At 40.6% G+C, this 21621-nt stretch overlaps 1 protein-coding gene across 3 annotated transcripts in view; it reads right to left on the minus strand.

Annotated features, from left to right (window-relative positions):
* Positions 1-19790: 19790 nt before the first annotated feature.
* LOC140212490 (uncharacterized) overlaps positions 19791-21621 on the minus strand; it is a 58112-nt gene continuing 56281 nt past the window's right edge. For all 3 annotated transcript variants that reach the window (XM_072283362.1, XM_072283359.1, XM_072283360.1), the window contains exon 2: positions 19791-20980. In XM_072283362.1, coding sequence (XP_072139463.1) covers positions 20227-20970 — 744 coding nt within the window. In that variant the 5' untranslated portion in view covers positions 20971-20980 and the 3' untranslated portion in view covers positions 19791-20226. The remainder of the gene's footprint in view (positions 20981-21621) is intronic.

The following is a 21621-nucleotide window of genomic DNA, read 5'->3' on the forward strand; positions in this document are numbered from 1 at the left end:
TTTCTACTCTGGGAGCCCACCTACACACATCTTGTGCCCATCAGCAACTTTTCAAGAATATCATTGTTTATCCTAAGAAATGACACTTCAATGTTCTAACATATTAATTCTAGTTCTGGACTTATTGCTGTGCATGGAAAATATACAAAAGAGAAAGAATATTTGTATTGATAGTTGTCCTCATACTGTTAATAGACCAATTACTATACCAGATAAGGAAAATGGTGATAATTACACTAGTCCAGCTAAAGCACACAGGACCCTATTAAAATAATGATAATGTTTTCCCTTTAGGATATGAATCTTATTTTATCTCATTGTCTCAAAAATTTCATTACAATTGTTTAGAATGAAAATTTGGAGATACAATTTTTAATTAGCAATGAAGAATAGAAATATACATTATAAAATTATTCTTCCATTGGGAATGAACACACAAATATTCACCCCACTGCTCTGCTGTGCCTCTTGACTAGTGATAAGGTTAGCTTTAGCTTTTAAAATCATTGACCACTTCGAAGAAGAGCCAGATATTGATGCAGCAAATGAGTTATTGCGGAGATGGTCTATGATTAATGAACCATATTGCTTATCTTGGCATTCATCGCAGACCCATAACACCTTTTCTTGCTTTATGGTCATATTCTTTACCTAATCAACAATCAACCACTCTCAGTTTTGAGTGCTGTATTTTGTTTACTGTACCAAAGGTGATTGAGAAGGACAATTACAGATTTCAGATGAATTCCAATTACCCTCAAGTATACACTGCCACAGAATGTGTCATTCTCTGACAGCTGAGAACGAGCATAGGTAAGCTATTAGATTCAGGGTATGATGATGTGCAGGTATCCAACAGCTATCAGCATAAAAACTAACACCTTGGACAGTTTTCACATCTATCATTTGACACTGCACTGGCAGCTAATGTAGCATCAAAGAGTCTACTGTCAGCCAGTAATCAAGAAAGTATCTTCTGTACTTTTCTCCACAATTTTTGTAACAATTGGAGAGCACTATTTGACAAGTGCTTCACACAGTCTTCTTATGTATATAATATAAAACATTAAAGATATTACAATTGTACCAATAACACAGATCATAGGTAAATGTCGACAGTAAACCTTGACAGAAATGTGCATGACAACTGGAGATGTTCAGTAACATTTAGGAGCTTATTCCACCCCCCCCCCCCATTATTAGATGTGCAAGACTACTTAGAGATTTACAAATGTAATAGAAATTACAATTCATTTACAAATTGTTCAGTATCATTGTGGAAGTATTCACCAAGACCCTGACATAAGCCTGGTAAATTATTCAACATGAAGAGAAAACTATTCACATGAAAAATAAATTAGTAGTTGTCCAAACTCTCACAGCTCAGCTGTTTGCTCAAATGTTCTGTTTACATTTTTTGTCAACATCTCCATCTGCGACTTTGAATGAACATGATTCCTCATACATTATGATAATTTTCCTGCCCTGTTTTTCCATAAATACTCTGAAGTTGGTTGTTAGTTCCTGACACAAATTAAGTTCACTTTTCCTCATATTTAGACTTCTGTAAATAGTTTCATTTTTGGATGGAATCTAATTAAACTTAACTGTTTTAACTGTAATGTAAGGGATGAGATTATACAAAACAATTAGTGCCGCATTTCGCAATGCGTCCGAGTGGATAGCTGAACAAATGAAACACCGTACACTGTTATAAAGGTGAATAATTCCAAATCTGTATGCAGCGTACACAAGTTCAAACTATATAGTTTATTGGTCAAGTTTCCATTGGGTGGATGAGATTAAAATCAAAAAGATCATAGAATCGGTCATGCACCCTTCAGGCCAACTGGTCCATGCTGACCACAATATCCTCCCGGTCCATCTTAGCTGTCCACATTGACCATGGCTCACTAAGCCTTTCCCTTCCCTTCTATTTGTCTATCAACTGCCCCTTAAATATTACAATTGTACCCATGTGACCACTTCCTGTGGCAGCTCATTCCAGGTAGTCACTACCATTTGTTTAAAGAAGTTAATTCTCAGGTCTCTTTTAAATCTCTCCCCTCTTATCCTGTATTTGTGCCCTCTGGTTTTGGACTCCCTAACCCTATGAAAAGACTATGAACATCCATCTTATCCATACCGCTCATGATTTTATGAACTTCTGTGAAGTCACCTCTCATTCTCCTGCACACCAAAGAATAACTTTTCCCTATACCTAGAACCTCTAGTGCAGGTGGCACCCTCATAAATCTCTTCTGTACCATCTCCAACTTGACAACATGCTTCCTGTAACAGGGTGACTGAAACTGTACACAATCCTCCATGTGTCATCTCACCAATGATTTAGATAGCTGCAACATAATGTCCCTACTCTTAAACCCAATGCCCTGACTAATGATGGCCAGAATGCTAAACACCCTCTTCATTACCCTGTCTACTTGCAGAGCTGCTTTTAGAGTGCACGAGTCCTCTTGGATTCCTCTGCTTATCAATGCCCTAGCATTCACTGTGCAGATCCTACCCTGGTTTGAATGTCCAAAATGGATTGTCTCACACTTATCTAAGTTGAAATCTATTTGCCATACCTCAGCCCATCTCCCTAACTGATGAAGATCTCTTTGCAAGTCATTGTAACTGGTTTCACATCAACAAGAACCCCTAATTTAGAATCTTCTGCGAACTTGTTAATCATACCATGTGTATTCACATTCACATAAATAGTGAAGAGCAGAGGTCCCAACACTGAACCTGTGGACACCCCAACAACCACAGGCCTCCAGGAAGACAATCAACTTTCAACCATCATCCTCTGTTTCCTATTGTCGAGCCAAATCTGAATCCACTTTGTTAACTCACCCTGAATCCTTTATGATCTAACCTTCAGAACAGCCTTCCCTGTGGGACCTTATCAAAGGCCTTAATAAAGACTATATAGACCACATCCACCGGCCTACCTTCATCTAGCCCTCAGTTGCTTCTTCAAAAATTTCCAAAATATTTGCTGAGCATGAACTCCCATGTACAAAACCATGTTGACTGCTACTCACCAGGCCTCGACTATTCCAGTGATAGTAGATTTCATCCCTCAGAATTGCATTCAGTGACTTCCCTATATCTGAAGTGAGGCCCATCGGCCTGCAGTTCCCTGCTCTGTCCTTGCCACTCTTCTTTAACAATGGAACAAGACCTGGAATTTCACCAATGGACAATGAAAAAGGAAGTATCTCTACAAGACCCTCTGCAAATTCTTCCCTGGCCTACCATAAGGTCCAGCAGTCTACTTGGGCAGGCCCCATTCATTTGCCCACCTTAAGGAGCTTCAAGGCTGCAAATACCTCCTTCCTCATAATATTCATATAATCCAAGACCTCATTGCTTATTACCCTCATGTTTTTGGCATCCATGATATTCTCTTTAGCAAACACCTTATATAGAAATAGACATTAAAGATCTCAGCTATATCCTGCAGCTCCATAAATAAGCAGCACAAACAGTCTTTGATTACCTGGTCTCTCCTTAGTCACCGTTTTACTGTTAATGTAACTGATGAACCTCTTGGGATTATCTTTAATGCTACCTGCCAAACCCATTTCATATTCCCTTATTGTCCTGCTAAGCTTGCTCTTAAACTTTTAATATTCATTCGCACCCAGTTGTCTAAAAGCAATATACTCTTCCTTCTTTTTCTTGCCAAGAGCCTCAATGTCTCTCATCAGCCAGGGTTCCCTCAACTTGGCAGGTCTACCCTTCTCTCGAACAAAAATGCTGCCCGCTGAACTGTTGATATGGTGCTTTTAAAAACCTTCCACTTGCCAACTGTTCCGTTGCCTATAAGTACTCACCTAATCAATCCTATTTGGTTCCTGCCTAATGTCCTCATATTTGGCTCCGCTCCATTTCAGAATTTTAACTCATGGAACAATTCTGTCTTTTTCCATAAGTATTTTAAAACTTATAGAATTTTGGTCACTGGATCCCAGTACTCCCCAAATGCCACTTTGGTTACTTGGGCTGCCTCGTTCCGATTTGGTTCTTTCACATATTGTGTGTTGTCTTGAACACTACTCACAAATTACACTCATCCAGAACCTCTGCACTCTGAACGTCTCAGTCAATAGTGGTAAAATTGAAATCTCCCACCAACACTAGCCTACTATTCTTACAACCACATGAATATTTTCATATATCTGCTCAAGTTCTTCCTAACTGCTGGTGGTGTGGGATGGGAAGTAGGTGTGTGGTGCAGTGGTTCTATAATGAAGTCCTACAAAAGTAACTATTCCTTTCTTATTTCTAACTTCCAACCAAATGGCCTTGTATGCTGCACGTTTCTAGTCTAGATTAAAAGGTTCTTTATTATTTATCTTGGATAATAGGGTCACATGAGGTATAGCCCTGAGAAGAATAGTTCTCTGAATGTCCAGCAGCTTTGGCATTACCGGGGTTACCATTTTACGAAAAGTAAATTACATATATTAATAAAGGATTCGTGGCAAAAACTGATCTGTGATCAGCCAGCACTTCCTTTGGAAAAAATAAATACCTGCTGACAGAAAGTGTACATACTTCTCTCTTTAAAATTTTATTTGAGATTTAGTGTAGAGTAGGCCTTTCCAGGCCTTTGGGCCCTGCCATCCAGGAATCCCCCAATTTAATCCGAGCCTAATCACGGGACAATTCACAATGACCAGTTAACCTACCAATCAGTACGTCTCTGGACTGTGGAAAGAAACCGGAGCACGCACAGGAAACCCACGTGGTCACAGGCTGAACATACAACTTCATTACAGGCAGCGGTAGGAATTGAACCCGGGTTGCCTGTACTGCAAAGCGTTGTGCTAACCACTATGCTACCGTGCCATCCAAATGGAAGTTATGCAGACTGTAAGGTGGGATTGCAGTTTGATGCCTAAAGGCTGTTAAGAAAATGCAAGACAATGATGTTAATCTGAGTGCGGTACTGAGTCAATACCTGGGCTAAGCATGCGCAGCTGGATGGTAAAGAAGACGTATGGCTTGCTTGCCCTTATTAGTCAAAGCATTCCGTTTGAGAAACAGGAAGTTATGTTATACACTTGTAAGACTCTGGTTAAACCACATCTGGGTTACTGCATTCAGATATACTGAATGTATAACCTGCAGAGTTTCTCCAGTGTTTTGTGTGTGTGCTGTATTCCGATATGGTCGCCCCATTGCAGGAAGGATGTGGAGGCTAAGGAGAGGGTTCAAAAGAGGTTTACTAGGATGCTTCCTGGATTAGAGGGCATGTGCTACAAGGAGAGGTTGGACAAACCTGGCACAAGCAACTGTAGACGCCAGAGTCCAAGGCAATGAACAATCTACTGGAGGAAATCAGCAGGCTGAGCAAATTCAGAGGGAGGAAAGAAACTGCCAATGATTTGGGTCCAAACCATTCATCAGGACTGAGAGTGGACTGGTGAAATGACCAGCATAGACTAAGTGATTCTCTTTAAAGGCAAAGTAACAGTCGACAAATAGGAGGCTTTTAAAAGTGTCATATCACCTTCCCTATCTCGCACTGTCTGCCTGTTATCTCATACTCTTCCTTATTCAACCAATCAGTCTGGAATCCTGTCTTGCCACCTCCCTGCTCAGTTCTATATTGGCCATCTTGCCTCTCTACTCTCAGTCCTGGCACATGGTTTCCACCTAAAACAGATAATTTCTTCCTTCCCACTGATGCTCCATAACCCATGAAGTTTCTCAAGTAAATTGCTTGTTGGACAACTATGGTTGTTTTCTCTAGAGCAATGAACTGACAGAAGTTTATAAAATTATGAGAGGCATAAATAGAGTTGACAGCTGCTATCTTTTTTCCCAGCGTTGAAATGTCTAAAACTAGAATCCATGCATTTAAAGTGAGGGGGGTAAAGTTCAAAGGAGTTGGGCAGAGCAAGTATGTTTTACACAATGATTAGTAGGTGCTTGGAATGCATTGAGAAGGGAGAAATGACAGAAATGTTTAAGATACACTTAGGTAGGAACATGAATATGCAGAGAATGGAGGGATATGGACCACATGACTGCAGAAAGAATCAGGTGACAGTACCTTAATTAATTTGGCACAACATTATGGTCAGAAGGACCTGTGTCTGCACTCTATTGTTTTATGTTCCAATTCAAAAATTATGTTAAGTGACCTGGAGCACCCCATAACAACCATACTTCAAAGATGAACAAACTATTAGCTGTTGCATTATGCACTGAGGTTTGTTTTAAGTGGATTGAGAGTAGGTACTTTTCTGGAAGTGGTCTGATAGGATTTTCAATATCTTTCACCCTGATGGAAGGAGTTCTTTGTAAATAAAGATGCTGTGGTCAACTTTCCTCTGAGAATTGAACATGACCAGAATAATGTTAAGATAACATATAGCACAAAACAAGCTGTTGAACGAAGAAGAAAAGATGGGATAAACGGCTTTCAGGACGAAGCCATATCAGACAAGAATCATTAAGGATTGATTCTCATTCTCCAATCTCTATTATGTCAATTACTTGTGAAATCTCCAGCCATACATACAAGCTCAAAGTAAGACAAGGACTATCTTGTATTCACCAAAATCAGCAACTTGTTCCGACAGCACTAATGCCCTTATTACCTGAAGTTTCCATTTTTGTCTGCATTTTTTTTTACACACCGTTATCTCCAAATGCACTAATTTACTAAATTTGTCTGATTTGTAGTCAAGATTCTGACCAGATTATTCAGTTTAGATCATACAGTGAGATAATTGCTCCCAAAACCCCCATTTGTATTCTCCCTACTCTGTGCATTGCTAGGCTTGCATTTCTTTCATGTCTTCACACTGCTTTGGTAAGCATTCATTTGTCAGGCTGACCAATTATCGTCTCCTCAAGCCTTCACCATGCTCTGCCTCATCCGTAACATTACTCCTTTATTGTATGTCCACTGTGCACAGCTATTTTCAGCCTGAATATCTGTTTCTCAGCTCTCCAGAAGCTCCTTTCTTCTAATTTAAATAGTAATAAAATTTTAGAATAAAGACACAGAGAACATGGAGCATTAAGGAAGTAAGTAAATAAATCTGTTTTATTCCATATTTCCTTCCTTTAAATACTTGTAATCAAATGAAATGATCTAACTCATCAATCCCTGTATAAGAACCTACGAACAGAAGAAATGAGAGTAGGACTAGACCATTTGGCCCTCATGCCTACACCACTGTAGAATAAAATCATGACTGATCCTTTACTTCATATCCTTTAGTTCTCGTAATATCTAAGATATTACAATCTTTGTTTTGGATATACTCAGTGTCTGAGTCTCCACTACAGACTAGTTGTCTTGGAAGAGAATTCCAAAGGTTCAGTATCTTCTGGCTGAGAAAAAATCTCTTCTTGTTTCTCTCTTAATTTGAAACAATGACCATTGATTCAAGGTACCACAGATAGTATGCCTTTGCATTTAGTCTCTCAATTCCCTTAAGAATTATAGTATTTCAATGGCATTCTTCCAGGGTTTAGTCCCAGTCTGTTTAGCCTCACCACATCAGACCAATTTATTATGCACTTGTGAGTGTTTGCCCTTTTACTGATCTTATTAGTATAGATGGCTTCCTTTTCATAACTAAATTAATTATGCATTTGAAATATTGACTGCCTCTTCCTTCTGTAGATGACAATTGATCCACTGTGTGTTTGCTCTTTTGTATTTGCCTTTATTTCCAATATCTCCTGTTTTATTTGGCCTTTCATTAAAAATCAAGCAAAATTATAGTGAATAGATAGTCACCTGATGCTCATACAATTCTGCAGGCTCATTGGCATTTGAAAATTGTTAGCTGATCGTTTTGTAGCAACTGTTCAACATAATCAATGAAGCATAATTTTTCAGAAACAGAAAATCTATGACATGTCTTTTCTATGGGCAGTTGCTGGATGTAGATGAGCCCTGGTAGTTCAAATCAATTTTTCTTTTGTTTGAGCTTGCTGTCCAGTTTCCTAATTACAGTTAAAGATGATCATGTTGATGGCTGATACAATGTCCTGTGATCCTGGCACACAATGGTCCTGGAATCACACATGCATGGAATTGTTTCTTTTTCAGACTGAACTAAGGTGGCTGACAATTCCACAAGCAAATTAGTTGTCACTGATTATAGCTACCAGATAAAATATTGACATAAAAAAGGCAAGTATAATATCACAGCAATAATTTTTAGTAAAGCTTAACATATGAGCTAGTAACGGTGAATAAAATGGACTTGATTAACGTTCTCAAGATTAAGGTTGTTGCATTTTTATGGAAGATATCTGCCTTTCAACTTTACAGAGTTCTCAAGGGTTACTCTTTGAGGTATCAAGAATAAATGCCTGAATAATTAAACTTCACACCTTCGAATTCTTGTTGGAACAAATATTGGTAGAAATAATTGACTGTCACTCCTATTCTGTACAATTGCTTCAAAAGTACAAAAAAGAACATTGAAATAATGAAGAATAACTTAGTTTTGACGTTTAAAATTGTTACCTTATATTACTTTCTTCAAAGGAACCAAAGTTGTATTAATTTATCCTGACCTATTAAAAGGCTTCAAAATAATGTACTAATAATTGTCCCCACATTAAGTATTTTCTCCTGATCTATTAAAATTTACCCTTTTTCCAGTTCCACAATTCATCACAGAGAATGGTGCTCTTCTAGGCATTTATGTTGCTTGCCAGTGGTGTGAGTGAAGAGCACACACAATAAGCAAGCAGCATATCCCCCAAAGTAGTAGCAGGTACTCACCAGACGTAGGAAGGCATGCACCACTCTTCTGGCTCACCCTCCGCTCTCATCTGATGTTCCCTGGTGTCGCTCAGTACTGATTGTACCATATTGACCCGTCTCCTCCATACTGAATGAATGTGGGAATGCTGAATTTCTTGAGACCTTACAGGATATTTTTTTTCTTGAGTTCTAGGTGGCCCTTAAATTAGCCACTGAGCACAGGCTCCTGAAGCAATCTTGGGACTTATAGAAACATAGGAACATAGAAAATAGGTGCAAGAGTAGGCCATTCGGCCCTTCGAGCCTGCACCGCCATTTATTATGATCATGGCTGATCATCCAACTCAGAACCCCGCACCAGCCTTCCCTCCACACCCCCCGATCCCCATAGCCGCAAGGGCCATATCTAACTCCCTCTTAAATATAGCCAATGAACTGGCCTCAACTGTTTCCTGTGGCAGAGAATTCCACAGATTCACCACTCTCTGTGTGAAGAAGTTTTTCCTAATCTCGGTCCTAAAAGGCTTCCCCTTTATCCTCAAACTGTGACCCCTTGTTCTGGACTTCCCCAACAATAGGAACAATCTTCCTGCATCTAGCCTGTCCAATCCCTTTAGGATTTTATACGTTTCAATCAGATCCCCCCTCAATCTTCTAAATTCCAACGAGTACAAGCCCAGTTCATCCAGTCTTTCTTCATATGAAAGTCCTGCCATCCCAGGAATCAATCTGGTGAACCTTCTTTGTACTCCCTCTATGGCAAGGATGTCTTTCTCAGATTAGGGGACCAAAACTGCACACAATACTCCAGGTGTGGTCTCACCAAGGCCTTGTACAACTGCAGTAGTACCTCCCTGCTCCTGTACTCGAATCTTCTCGCTATAAATGCCAGCATACCATTCGCCTTTTTCACCGCCTGCTGCACCTGCATGCCCACTTTCAATGACTGGTGTATAATGACACCCAGGTCTCGTTGCACCTCCCCTTTTCCTAATCCGCCACCATTCAGATAATAATCTGTTTTCCTATTTTTGCCACCAAAGTGGATAACTTCACAGTTATCCACATTAAATTGCATCTGCCATGAATTTGCCCACTCACCCAACCTATCCAAGTCACTCTGCATCCTCTTAGCATCCTCCTCACAGCTAACACTGCCACCCAGCTTCATGTCATCCGCAAACTTGGAGATGCTGCATTTAATTCCCTCATCCAAGTCATGAATATATATTATAAACAACTGGGGTCCCAGCACTGAGCCTTGCGGTACCCCACTAGTCACCGCCTGCCATTCTGAAAAGGTCCCGTTTATTCCCACTCTTTGCTTCCTGTCTGCTAACCAATTCTCCATCCACATCAATACCTTACCCCCAATACCGTGTGCTTTAAGTTTGCACACTAATCTCCTGTGTGGGACCTTGTCAAAAGCCTTTTGAAAATCCAAATATACCACATCCACTGGTTCTCCCCTATCCACTCTACTAGTTACATCCTCAAAAAATTCTATGAGATTCGTCAGACATGATTTTCCTTTCACAAATCCATGCTGACTTTGTCCGATGATTTCACCGCTTTCCAAATGTGCTGTTATCACATCTTTGATAACTGACTCCAGCAGTTTCCCCACCACCGACGTTAGGCTAACCGGTCTATAATTCCCCGGTTTCTCTCTCCCTCCTTTTTTAAAAAGTGGGGTTACATTAGCCACCCTTCAATCCTCAGGAACTAGTCCAGAATCTAACGAGTTTTGAAAAATTATCACTAATGCATCCACTATTTCTTGGGCTACTTCCTTAAGCACTCTAGGATGCAGACCATCTGGCCCTGGGGATTTATCTGCCTTCAATCCCTTCAATTTACCTAACACCACTTCCCTTCTGACATGTATTTCGCTCAGTTCCTCCATCTCACTGGACCCTCTGTCCCCTACTATTTCTGGAAGATTATTTATGTCCTCCTTAGTGAAGACAGAACCAAAGTAATTATTCAATTGGTCTGCCATGTCCTTGATCCCCATAATCAATTCACCTGTTTCTGTCTGTAGGGGACCTACATTTGTCTTTACCAGCCTTTTCCTTTTTACATATCTATAAAAGCTTTTCCAGTTAGTTTTTATGTTCCCTGCCAGTTTTCTCTCATAATCCTTTTTCCCCTTCCTAATTAAGCCCTTTGTCCTCCTCTGCTGAACTCTGAATTCCTCCCAGTCCTCAGGTGAGCCACTTTCTCTGGCTAATTTGTATGCTTCTTCTTTGGAATTGATACTATCCCTAATTTCTCTTGTCAGCCACGGGTGCACTACCTTCCTTGATTTATTCTTTTGCCAAACTGGGATGAACAATTGTTGTAGTTCATCCATGCAACCTTTAAATGCTTGCCATTGCATATCCACCGTCAATCCTTTAAGTGTCATTTGCCAGTCTATCTTAGCTAATTCACGTCTCATACCTTCAAAGTTACCCCTCTTTAAGTTCAGAACCTTTGTTTCTGAATTAACTATGTCACTCTCCATCTTAATGAAGAATTCCACCATATTATGGTCACTCTTACCCACGGGGCCTCTCACGACAAGATTGCTAATTAACCCTTCCTCATTGCTCAAAACCCAGTCCAGAAGAGCCTGCTCTCTAGTTGGTTCCTCAACATGTTGGTTCAAAAAACCATCCCACATACATTCCAAGAAATCCTCTTCCTCAGCACCTTTACCAATTTGGTTCACCCAATCTACATGTAGATTGAAGTCACCCATTATAACTGCTGTTCCTTTATTGCACACATTTCTAATTTCCTGTTTAATACCATCTCTGACCTCACTACTACTGTTAGGTGGCCTGTACACAACTCCCACCAGCGTCTTCTGCCCCTTAGTGTTACGCTGCTCTACCCATACCGATTCCACATCTTCCCGGCTTATGTCCTTCCTTTCTATTGCGTTAATCTCTTCTTTAAGCAGCAACGCCACCCCACCTCCCTTTCCTTCATGTCTATCCCTCCCGAATATTGAATATCCCTGAACGTTGAGCTCCCATCCTTGGTCACCCTGGAGCCATGTCTCTGTGATCCCAACTATATCATAATCATTAATAACAATCTGCACTTTCAATTCATCCACCTTATTACGAATGCTCCGTGCATTGACACACAAAGCCTTCAGGCGCTCTTTTACAACTCTCTTAGCCCTTATACAATTATGTTGAAAAGTGGCCCTTTTTAATGCTTGCCCTGGATTTGTCAGCCTGCCACTTTTACTTTTCCCCTTAGTACTTTTTGCTTCTACCCTCACTTTACACCCTTCTGTTTCTCTGCACTGGTTCCCATCCCCCTGTTGTGAACTAACCTCCTCACGCTCAGCCTCTTTAATTTGATTCCCACCCCCCAACCATTCTAGTTTAAAGTCACCTCAGCAGCCCTCGCTAATCTCCCTGCCAGGATATTGGTCCCCCTAGGATTCAAGTGTAACCCGTCCTTTTTGTACAGGTCACGCCTGCGCCAAAAGAGGTCCCAATGATCCAAAAACTTGAATCCCTGCCCCCTGCTCCAATCCCTCAGCCACGCATTTATCCTCCACCTCATCACATTCCTACTCTCACTGTCGCGTGGCACAGGCAGTAATCCCAAGTATGCTGCATACTAAAGAAGCTTATATTGATGCACTACAAGAAAGGCCATTCTGTGTACTGTAAATCCACCAAAAGCTAGATCCTGTCCTACTACATCTGCTGACTCTCACCTCCCAATACAGAGCAAGAAGATTTGCAACCTCAACAATGCTACCTGTCAAAGACAATCTTTAATGAATAGATGGATAATAGTACATGACTTGCTGTAAGTTTTAGTTCTAATACTGTTACAGTCTCTGCAATAAAACAGAAAATACTGGAAATACTCAACTGGTAAAGCATCCTCTTTGGAGAGAGTGTTAACTTTGTAAGTCTTCCACCAGATGTGCACACATTTCTGCATTTCCTGTTCAATTTCAGGTTTGAGTATCTTCAGTATTTTGCTTGTGGTGCAACATCATAATGTGATAACTTCAGTATTAAGATGGAATACAATTGGATTTCTCTGAAGTAAGTGGGTGAAGAGTGGGAAAGATGTGTGCCCAAATGTCAGAGGAAGCCTGATAAATTTTGATTGACCATTTCTATCAGATCAAAGTCATCGCCCAGCAGACAGCTCACTGACTTGGGAACAGGAAACCATCCAGCTTGACCGTTTGTTCAGAGGATGAAGCAGCACCACTATACCGCACAAACTGGTAGACTCAATATCCCCCAATTACACCATTCATTGTTGGGATGTGAGGTAGAACTAGTGACAACTCCTCCCTTGGAGGGTCAGACACCCTGAGCCAATAGGCTGGTCCTGGACTTATTTCCTGGCATAATTTATAATTTACATATTACTATTTAATTATTTATGGTTTTATATTGCTATATTTATACTCTATTCTTGGTTGGGGCAACTGTAACGAAAATCAATTTCCCTCGGAATCAATAAAGTATGACTATGACTATGACTACCAGGCAGACAAAAATATCACTAAAGTCTGGATCAGATAATTTGGCTTTTTCTCTCACTTCCAAGAAATTTACGTATATAAGATTTGCCTTATTTGTCACAGGTTGACTGAAGCATACAGTGAGATGCATCGCTTGCACCAAATCAAATCAGCAAGGATTGTGCAGGGCAGCCCGCAAGTGTCGCTAGGCTTCCAGTACCAACAGAGCAAGCCCTCTCTCCCTAATCCTAACTCGTATGTCTTTGGAATGTGGGTGGAAACTGGAGAATCCAGAGGAAAATGGTACAGCCTCCTTATAGACAGTGGTGGGAATTATACCCCCATGTTACGGCTGGTGCTGTAATAGCATTATTCTGTACAATGCAACTGTGCTATCCATGTGCCTCATGGAAGGTCTAACCATGAGGAATCAAGTTTGGCCAAGTCCAGAAGCAATAAGGATGAAATGTTCATAAAAGTCAAGATCAGTGGCCACTTATATTCCAGTTCTGCCTCGATATTATTACAACCTGCTCATTCCTAGTTAAAGCATTTCCTGAAGGAGCTGAAAGAAAAGGATACTTCTAACCTGTCCTTCTGTGGAGTCATTACAAATGAACACAATAAACCATCTAATTGGCAATACAATTATCAAGTTGTTTTAGCCTGTATAATACAGAGATAATACAGTTGGACCATAATTTTCCCTTCCACTTTCACACATCTCCAACATCCAGGGGCCCAAGAGTCTTCCTGGTGAAGCAGTGATTCATTTGCATTTCTTCCAATTAATGTTACTGTATTCTGTAGTCACTAATCCAAACGCTTTGTCTAATACCTCAGTTCAGCCCACAAGGACAAAGCTGATCTTCCCATCTTCTGTCATTTTCATTTTCCACCCCATTCTGACAACTGCCTTCTGCCTCTATTCTGGTGATAACCAACATGGTTACTTGACTGGCACCTTTCATGAAAGTATGTTGCAGCCACCAGAATATAACACTGAATTCAGTAACACCAGCTTCACATCTCTCTCTCCACAATGTGGCTTTATCCTTCCGTTTCAAATTGTCTTAGTTTTTTTTTGTCTGCAAGTGTCAGCTCTTCAAATATTTCTTACCCTGACAACTTTGGTCTACACCGTACTACAATATCTTCCATCTTCTCTACAACCTCCTCCCCTCCCTTCACTGCAGCTTCAGAGCCTCCTGTCTTCTAATGAATGGTCCCTGGCCTAAAAGATCAACTCCATTGATGCTGTCTGAGCTGCTGAGCACTTTCAGCAACCTCTGTTTTTTTTATAGCATACTGTATCTTCAGAGACCGATTCCCCAACCCAGCTCAAAGTGAACCCAAGTGCACGTGTTGGGCTTGGATCAGCATTGATCAATAGTAAGTTCTATCACAAACAAGAGAAAATCTGCAGATGCTGGAAATCAAAGCAACACACACAAAATGCTGGAGGAACTCAGCAGGCCAGGCAGTATCGATGGAAAAGAGTACAGTCAACATTTCAGGCCGTGACCCTAAGTTCTAGTTAGTTTGGGCTGGTGGCTGCAACCTATTTGGAAATGCATACATCAATGAAGTCTCCAGATGTTTCAGGACGTTAAATCAAAGTTTACAATTTAAATTAAGTGTTTTCATTTAGAACATAGAAAAGCACAGCACAGTATGAGCTATTCAACCCATGATGATGCGTTAACATATAAACTTACTCCATGATCAATCTAACCCTTCACTCCTTACACAGCTCATAACCCTATATTTGTCCTTCATCCATGTGCCTTTTAAATATCCCTAATGCCTCACCCTCTACCACCATCCCCGAAGTGCACTCCAATCACCTACCACTCGCTGTGTAAAATCCTACCTCTGCAATCTCCCCTGAACTTTCCTCCACTCAGTTTAAGTGGATGTCATCTAGAATTGGTCATTGCTGCCTTGGAGTATAAAGAATCAATGTCTCTTATAATCATATATATATATATCTATTGAATCACCTCGTATCCTCTATCACCCCAAAGAGAAAGGCTCTAGCTTACTCAGCCTATCCCTTAGGATCTGTTTTATGCTACCGAATTAGTGCGGGGAGAACTTGGCACTGAGGATACTCATTCACCATTTCTCTCTGAGGGAAGTTGCTGCTGAAATGGCCAGGAGTGTATTGCAGAGTGGGGAGGATTCTAGAATGGAGACCCAGTGATCTGAAGGGAGAACAACACAATACTTTCCCATTTAAGGATTTTTCCATTGGCACTAAGCTTCAAAAATGAGATGCACATCAGAACCCTGCATATGGGAGTGAGTGCATAGAAAACTATTAAGTTATTGGGTTTAGGCAAATCTAGATTGACCTTGGAGTAATTGGGCCTTAATATTCTATTCAAACTGGTCCAAAATGACAGAACAGGGTTCTGTTCCGGATTTTTGTTCCAGCTCAGCAGCTATTCGAAACGTCATTTGTTTCCTCCTACGTACATCTCGCTCCATCCACAAATTCAGTATCACCTACTGATTATTTCCACGCCTTTCTGTGTTGATTAAAGATCCACAAAATACAGACAGCTGTGCTGAATTGTAGGCTCCTGCTGAAAGGATAAATTTAGAATGAGCTGATTATCCTTTTAGGTTTGTATTCCTTCATGAGGTGTGGGAGTATACAGAAATGTATAGTAATTGTATTTTGTATAGTAATGCATGTATACATACATATATACATACATACACACACATACATATATATATATACACACACATTTTAGAGGAGATTGGGCAATCTGAAGAACATGCAATCGATTATATATTGGAAGTTACTACACAGGAATGTGCACAACACGTTGCTGGTTACTGGAGTGCTGCACAATCAATAATTGACCAACTCCATTTCAACGTCCTTTCCTTGCAAAATGTGTAGTAATGTAAAAAGGAAATAACTGAACATATTTGCACTTACATGCATTGCTTAAAGGGAGACAGATGTGAAAAGAGTAGGAGAGTGAATTGTGAACAGCAATGAAGACTTTCAATTTTAAACACGTACATGGGAGCTTGCCAGAAGAGATTGTGTGGAAAAAGACCAGCAAGATCAGGGACAGCACGGGGAAAAGCTGAGAAAGTTACTCTGTACCATAGATACAATAATACTAGGTTATTACTTTCATTATTGAAATCCTTGATTTCTTCTCAGTAGCTGACAGGGTTATTTTCTTTACCAGAAATATCTTTCTACTTAACACTTCCTGGGCAAAGATCAAAAGATAAAAGGGAGTTCTGCATACATAAACTGTTGTTTGAAAGCTATATTCGTTCTTTGCCCTGAGACCAAAGAGTGAAAGGATTGAAACAGTGGGTGGAGAGAATCCAAGTATGAAACCTGTAATTGCTTTCCTCATGATTGATGCATCCAGTGTGTCCCTTCCAAGCTATAAGAAGCCAAGAAAAGGCACGGATGCATGTCATGGGGATGATAAGCAAGTTTTGATGAAATAACAACATGAATATGATCCACATACAAATGAGATGTACTAGAGTTTATGAAGTTAGTAATATGAGAAGAGTTTGATTGCGAAACCACCGAGCAGAGAATAAGCTTATTTACAGATCAGGAGCAATGAGAGATTATATTATGTTTGGTATTGGTAATTCGTTCTCTTTGGTGCTTGTGATTCCAAGTAAGTACCAATTAAACAACAAAGAGGGATTCACAGCCAGAATTTTATGTTAAATTCTGGAGATTAAACAATAGAAGTTTGATGCCTATGTGCAGATCCCAGTCTCAATGCCGTTTACGGCAGTTTTCGTGTAACAGCGGCAACAGGTGAAAACAGGCCCAAGCTAAGAAGGCGTATTACTGAAAGGGGAAGTGTCATAACAGGAGGTACCAGATCGCTTATCTACTGTTTAAATTGCACACAAGTTATTGTTTATGCTCAGAACTGCAAAGCACCCTTACCTTACATGGTCCATTGTGTTTCACTCACTTTGACTGCTCGATCTTTATTCCCAAGCTCTTAGTTAGTAATTGCATCCAATGGTGAAAGTCTACAAAATCCATCAGATATGGGGACCAAGTGAGATTTGTAGCAATCCTCATTTGCGTTGCATCATAACCACGGTGAGACAACGACAATGTTATCTTCCACTTTCCATAAATGCAAAGGTGTTCTTCATTTATTTTATACAGTAAAACTAGGGGCAAAATGTTAAATAAGGTATGTAGTTAAATGACGGTTCAGAGTGACATTTCTTTCAAGAATCAGGAAATGTGTCTTACTGACCAACAGGGTGTGAATCTTGAGGGTCATAGCAATGTTTCTGGACTGAACATTGTGGTTCATGAGACTGCAGTTGGTTAGAATATCTCAAAATGAAAAAAAAACTCCTTGTTCCTGTATCTTACTGGAAGCTTTAAAAATGCATTTTAAAAGAGCTTCTTAGTTCATATATTTTAAAAAAAGTTATCTAAGAACATATTGTCTTAGCAAAGTCATTAGCTACAAGGTGGTGAATCTATAAAATTTGTTGCCACAGCCATGGAGGCTAGGTCATTGTGTATACTTAAAGAGGATGTTTATAGGTTCTTGATTAGTCAGGGCTCTAAAGGTTACAGAGAAGAGGCAGGAGAATGGAGTTGAGAGGGATAATAAATCAGCCATGATGGAATGGTAGAGCAGACTCGATGGGCTTAATTCTGCTCCTTTGTCATATGATCTTATGGTCAAAGTCCCCAGCAGAAGATCAATGCTCTTGTACATGCTGGGCACTTGGAAGAGGCAATATGTTTTGCAATGGAAGACTAAGAAATAAAGTAAAAGCCGCTAATAAAGTGCATGTTTTCTGTGTTATGAGAGCCCGCTTTCCTCTGTCTCATACCCATGTGCTCCTGCCTCCACTGTTTTACCCAGTATGGAACACACCACCAGTCCTCTGTTATCTTGTTCTGCTCTGCTGTATGCACAAGGCTTTCTCAATTGACACTGGTCACACAGGACTTTTGTCATGACAACTTCTGGATCATTCTTGGGAGGTGGGGTGGGGGGGTAGATGTGCAGTAATACGCATACAGAAAAATGAGTACAAGAACTGAAGGGAAGATACTGACAACATCTTTAGCCTTCCAGAAAGAATTTTCAACTTCCTCTAGGCCAGAAAGGAGGAACTGTGGGGCTGGAGAATATTTGGCTGATCTTTCTGATGTGGCAAGCGTTTGAGGTCCCATATGTTTCAGTGTAGAAATGCTACCTTCAATGATTTAACAATATTTTGGGACCGAAATGAGAAGAAATACAATGTAGAGAATCTGTACAATTCTCTACCCCAGGTTGTTGTTGAGAACTAGTTGATGAGTATATTAAAGTCAGAAATTTTGGATATTAAAGGAATCAGGACACAGTATAGGGGATCTGCAGAGGAAAGTGTACTCAGGTAAAAGATCGGTCATTAAATGGCAGATCAGGGTCAAGGGACAATAGTTTAGTCCTTCACTTAAGCTCTTCTCTTTTCCCATCCAGTGTGTCCCTTCCAAGCTATAAGAAGCCAAGAAAAGGCACGGTAGCATAGTGGTCAGCACAGTGCTTTACAGTACTAGTGACCCGGGTTCAATTCCTGCCTGTAAGAAAAGTGATGTGAGTTTCCCTGTGGCTGCATGGGTTTCCTCTGGGTGCTCCAGTTTTCTCCAGTTGGAAGGTTAGTTGGTCATTACAAATTGTCCCATGATTAGGCCAGGGTTAAATCTGCAAGGGGGGGGCACAACTCAAAGGGCCAGAAGGGCCTACTCCATGCTGTATCTCAATATATGAATAAGTAAAAAGCTATCTGAACTTGAAAATCAATTTCATTTTACTTATTTCAAATGGATGGGTTCAAAGATACACCTTTCAACCCATACTGGGAAGGGGGCAGGAGAAAAACTAACTCTTTTAACTACAAGTTTTAGAGCTACAATGTACTAAATTATGGGCCAATTTTTTTTCATTTTGTTGAGTGGCAATGAAAATGATAAAAGTGAAAGAAAAATCATGTGTAATTGCACTATATTTCTCAGCAAGCTTACAAATAATTATTTCATAAACTTGAAGCAAAGATGCATAGAAATCTTACTATTAGTTCTCAGTGTCTGAAATACTGACACTGTTCCATCAAAACAGCCAAATGCATCACTGTGGAAGTGATGTGAGTTTGAATAAAAATAAATTCAAACCGTTAGCTTTTTTTTCATAATTTTTATTACTGTTGCACCATTAATACAATCACGTATAATTTCAATGCATCCATTTTACATTTCTCATCATCAACAATATGTGCTGAGGTGATGGAGGCATCAGTGACACTGAATGGAGAAGAAGCCGGAATCGCAATGAACGCAGACTTGTTTGCCACTTACTGTTAAACAGAACTACAGGTGCACCCAACAACGGACATGCATTAACTGATCAAGAGAAATCTAGATAGGCTACGTACAATGGGAAGTGTATGTTAGTCTGAAATACTTCTGCATCGGGCGGATCATGGAGAGGGGAGTACGGTGACTTTTATCTGATGGATGCAGTACCTCATTGCGTAAAATCAGGCTGGAAAGCAAACAAGATGTTATCTAAATATCAGAATGCAATGGCACAACCCCATTAACGCTCACTCCGCATAGTCACAACCTTTATCCTTTGTGTTGGTTTGGATCCGTAACATATTTGCGAGGTACATCCTTGACAGCTGTTCAAATGATTCATTTTCAATCCACTTAACTTTCTGACATCTATGTTTAAGTCCAGGATTCTTTTTCGCAGTGTGGTTTGAAATTTCCTGATGGTATTTCTCATCATAGAGGGATGGGGGAGGGGGGATGGCGGGGGAGGGGGCTGATGATATATCCTCTTGGGTATTTTCTGGAAAAAACAGTTGGGTCAAGTTTGTTAGTACATTTGAAATTAATGCAGGTTGTGAGTGGTTTTCGAATGGGGCCCATCCATTATTCTTGCACAGCCACAGTTTGATCAGTAACGGCTGAAGAATCCTCTGAAGCTGTGGTGTCTGCTGGGGTAGCACTGTCTGAGGCTGCAGGCCCAGCTGGGGTAGAGCTGGGAGCTTCTGCTGCTGGTGCCTCACTGGAAGGGGCATCACTGTTGCTTGTGGCAGAGTCCAAATTCTGGGGCTCGGCAGTTTTGCTTTGCTCTTGGGTGGCGGGGGCAGGTGAGGCCTCAGTCTGTTTGTCTTCTGCTTCGTCCTTGCTGGTGCACTTGTCTTCCGTTTGGCTTTCGGGAGCAGGTGCTTGGGTTTCAGAGGCCTTAGTGGGAGCCGCTTCACTACTGGACTCAGGCGCCGCCGATGGCTCAGTCGCTGCAGGGCTAGTAGCAGGGGCAGCCTGGGGTGGCTCTGAAGGCTTCTCTGCAGCAGGCTCCGTAGACTGGGGCTCTGCTTTCGCGTCAGTGGGTGCTTGCGAATTGTCGGCTTCAGGCTTCTGACTTTCCTCCTTGTTCACGGCTTCTTTATCTCCTTCCTTGGCCTCCGTTGTGGCCTTATCAGCCTGGTTAGCCTGGCCATCCTGATTCTGTGAGGCATTTCCTTCTGTGGCCCCTTCTGTGGATTTGGCTTCTTCCTGGCTTTCCTTTTTGGCCTCTCCATCCTCTGCTGTTGTGCCTTCAGCCACTTTATCTGCCTCTTTGTCACTGGATAGTTTGTAGTTCTTCTTCTTCTTGATCAGAGTGTTTCCCATTTTAAAGGCTCTGAAAAAAATAATAATGAAAGAGTGAGGCCAGCTTCTATAGACAATTATAATTTTTATGATCAATATTAATTACATTTTAAAGTGATTTTGACTATACAGTGGAAGGTCAGCTGACAGCATCTCTTACCTATATTAAAGACAGAAAAAAATCAAAATATTGGAATTAAAAACTGTATTCCTTCTCTAAATATCCCCCTATTTCTCCACCTTATTCATTTATCTCAACTGTGTTGGCACTGTATATATTACAGAAAGCTACCAGAATCTAGATGTTTTGTTATCAAAAAGCTTTACCTAAAAACTTAGAAAGTTGTTAGAGAGAAGGTATAGGAGCCTCAGGACTCACACCACCAAGTTCAGGAACAGTTATTACCCCTCAATCATAAGACTCTTAAATCACGAACAAGAGAAAATCTGCAGATGCTGGAAACCCAAGCAACACACACAAAATGCTGGAGGAACTCAACAGGCCAGGCAACATCTATGGAGAAAAGTATAGTCAATGTTTCGGGCTGAAACCCTTCAGCAAGACCCTTGCTTCAGACAGGATAACTTCACTCACCCCACCACTGAACTGCCCTCACTTTCAAGGACTCTTTATCTTATGTTCTCAACATATACATTTTATTTATTTATCTA

The sequence above is a fragment of the Mobula birostris genome, chromosome 19 (assembly GCF_030028105.1).
Source record: "Mobula birostris isolate sMobBir1 chromosome 19, sMobBir1.hap1, whole genome shotgun sequence".
NCBI classification, from domain to species: Eukaryota; Metazoa; Chordata; class Chondrichthyes; order Myliobatiformes; family Myliobatidae; genus Mobula; species Mobula birostris.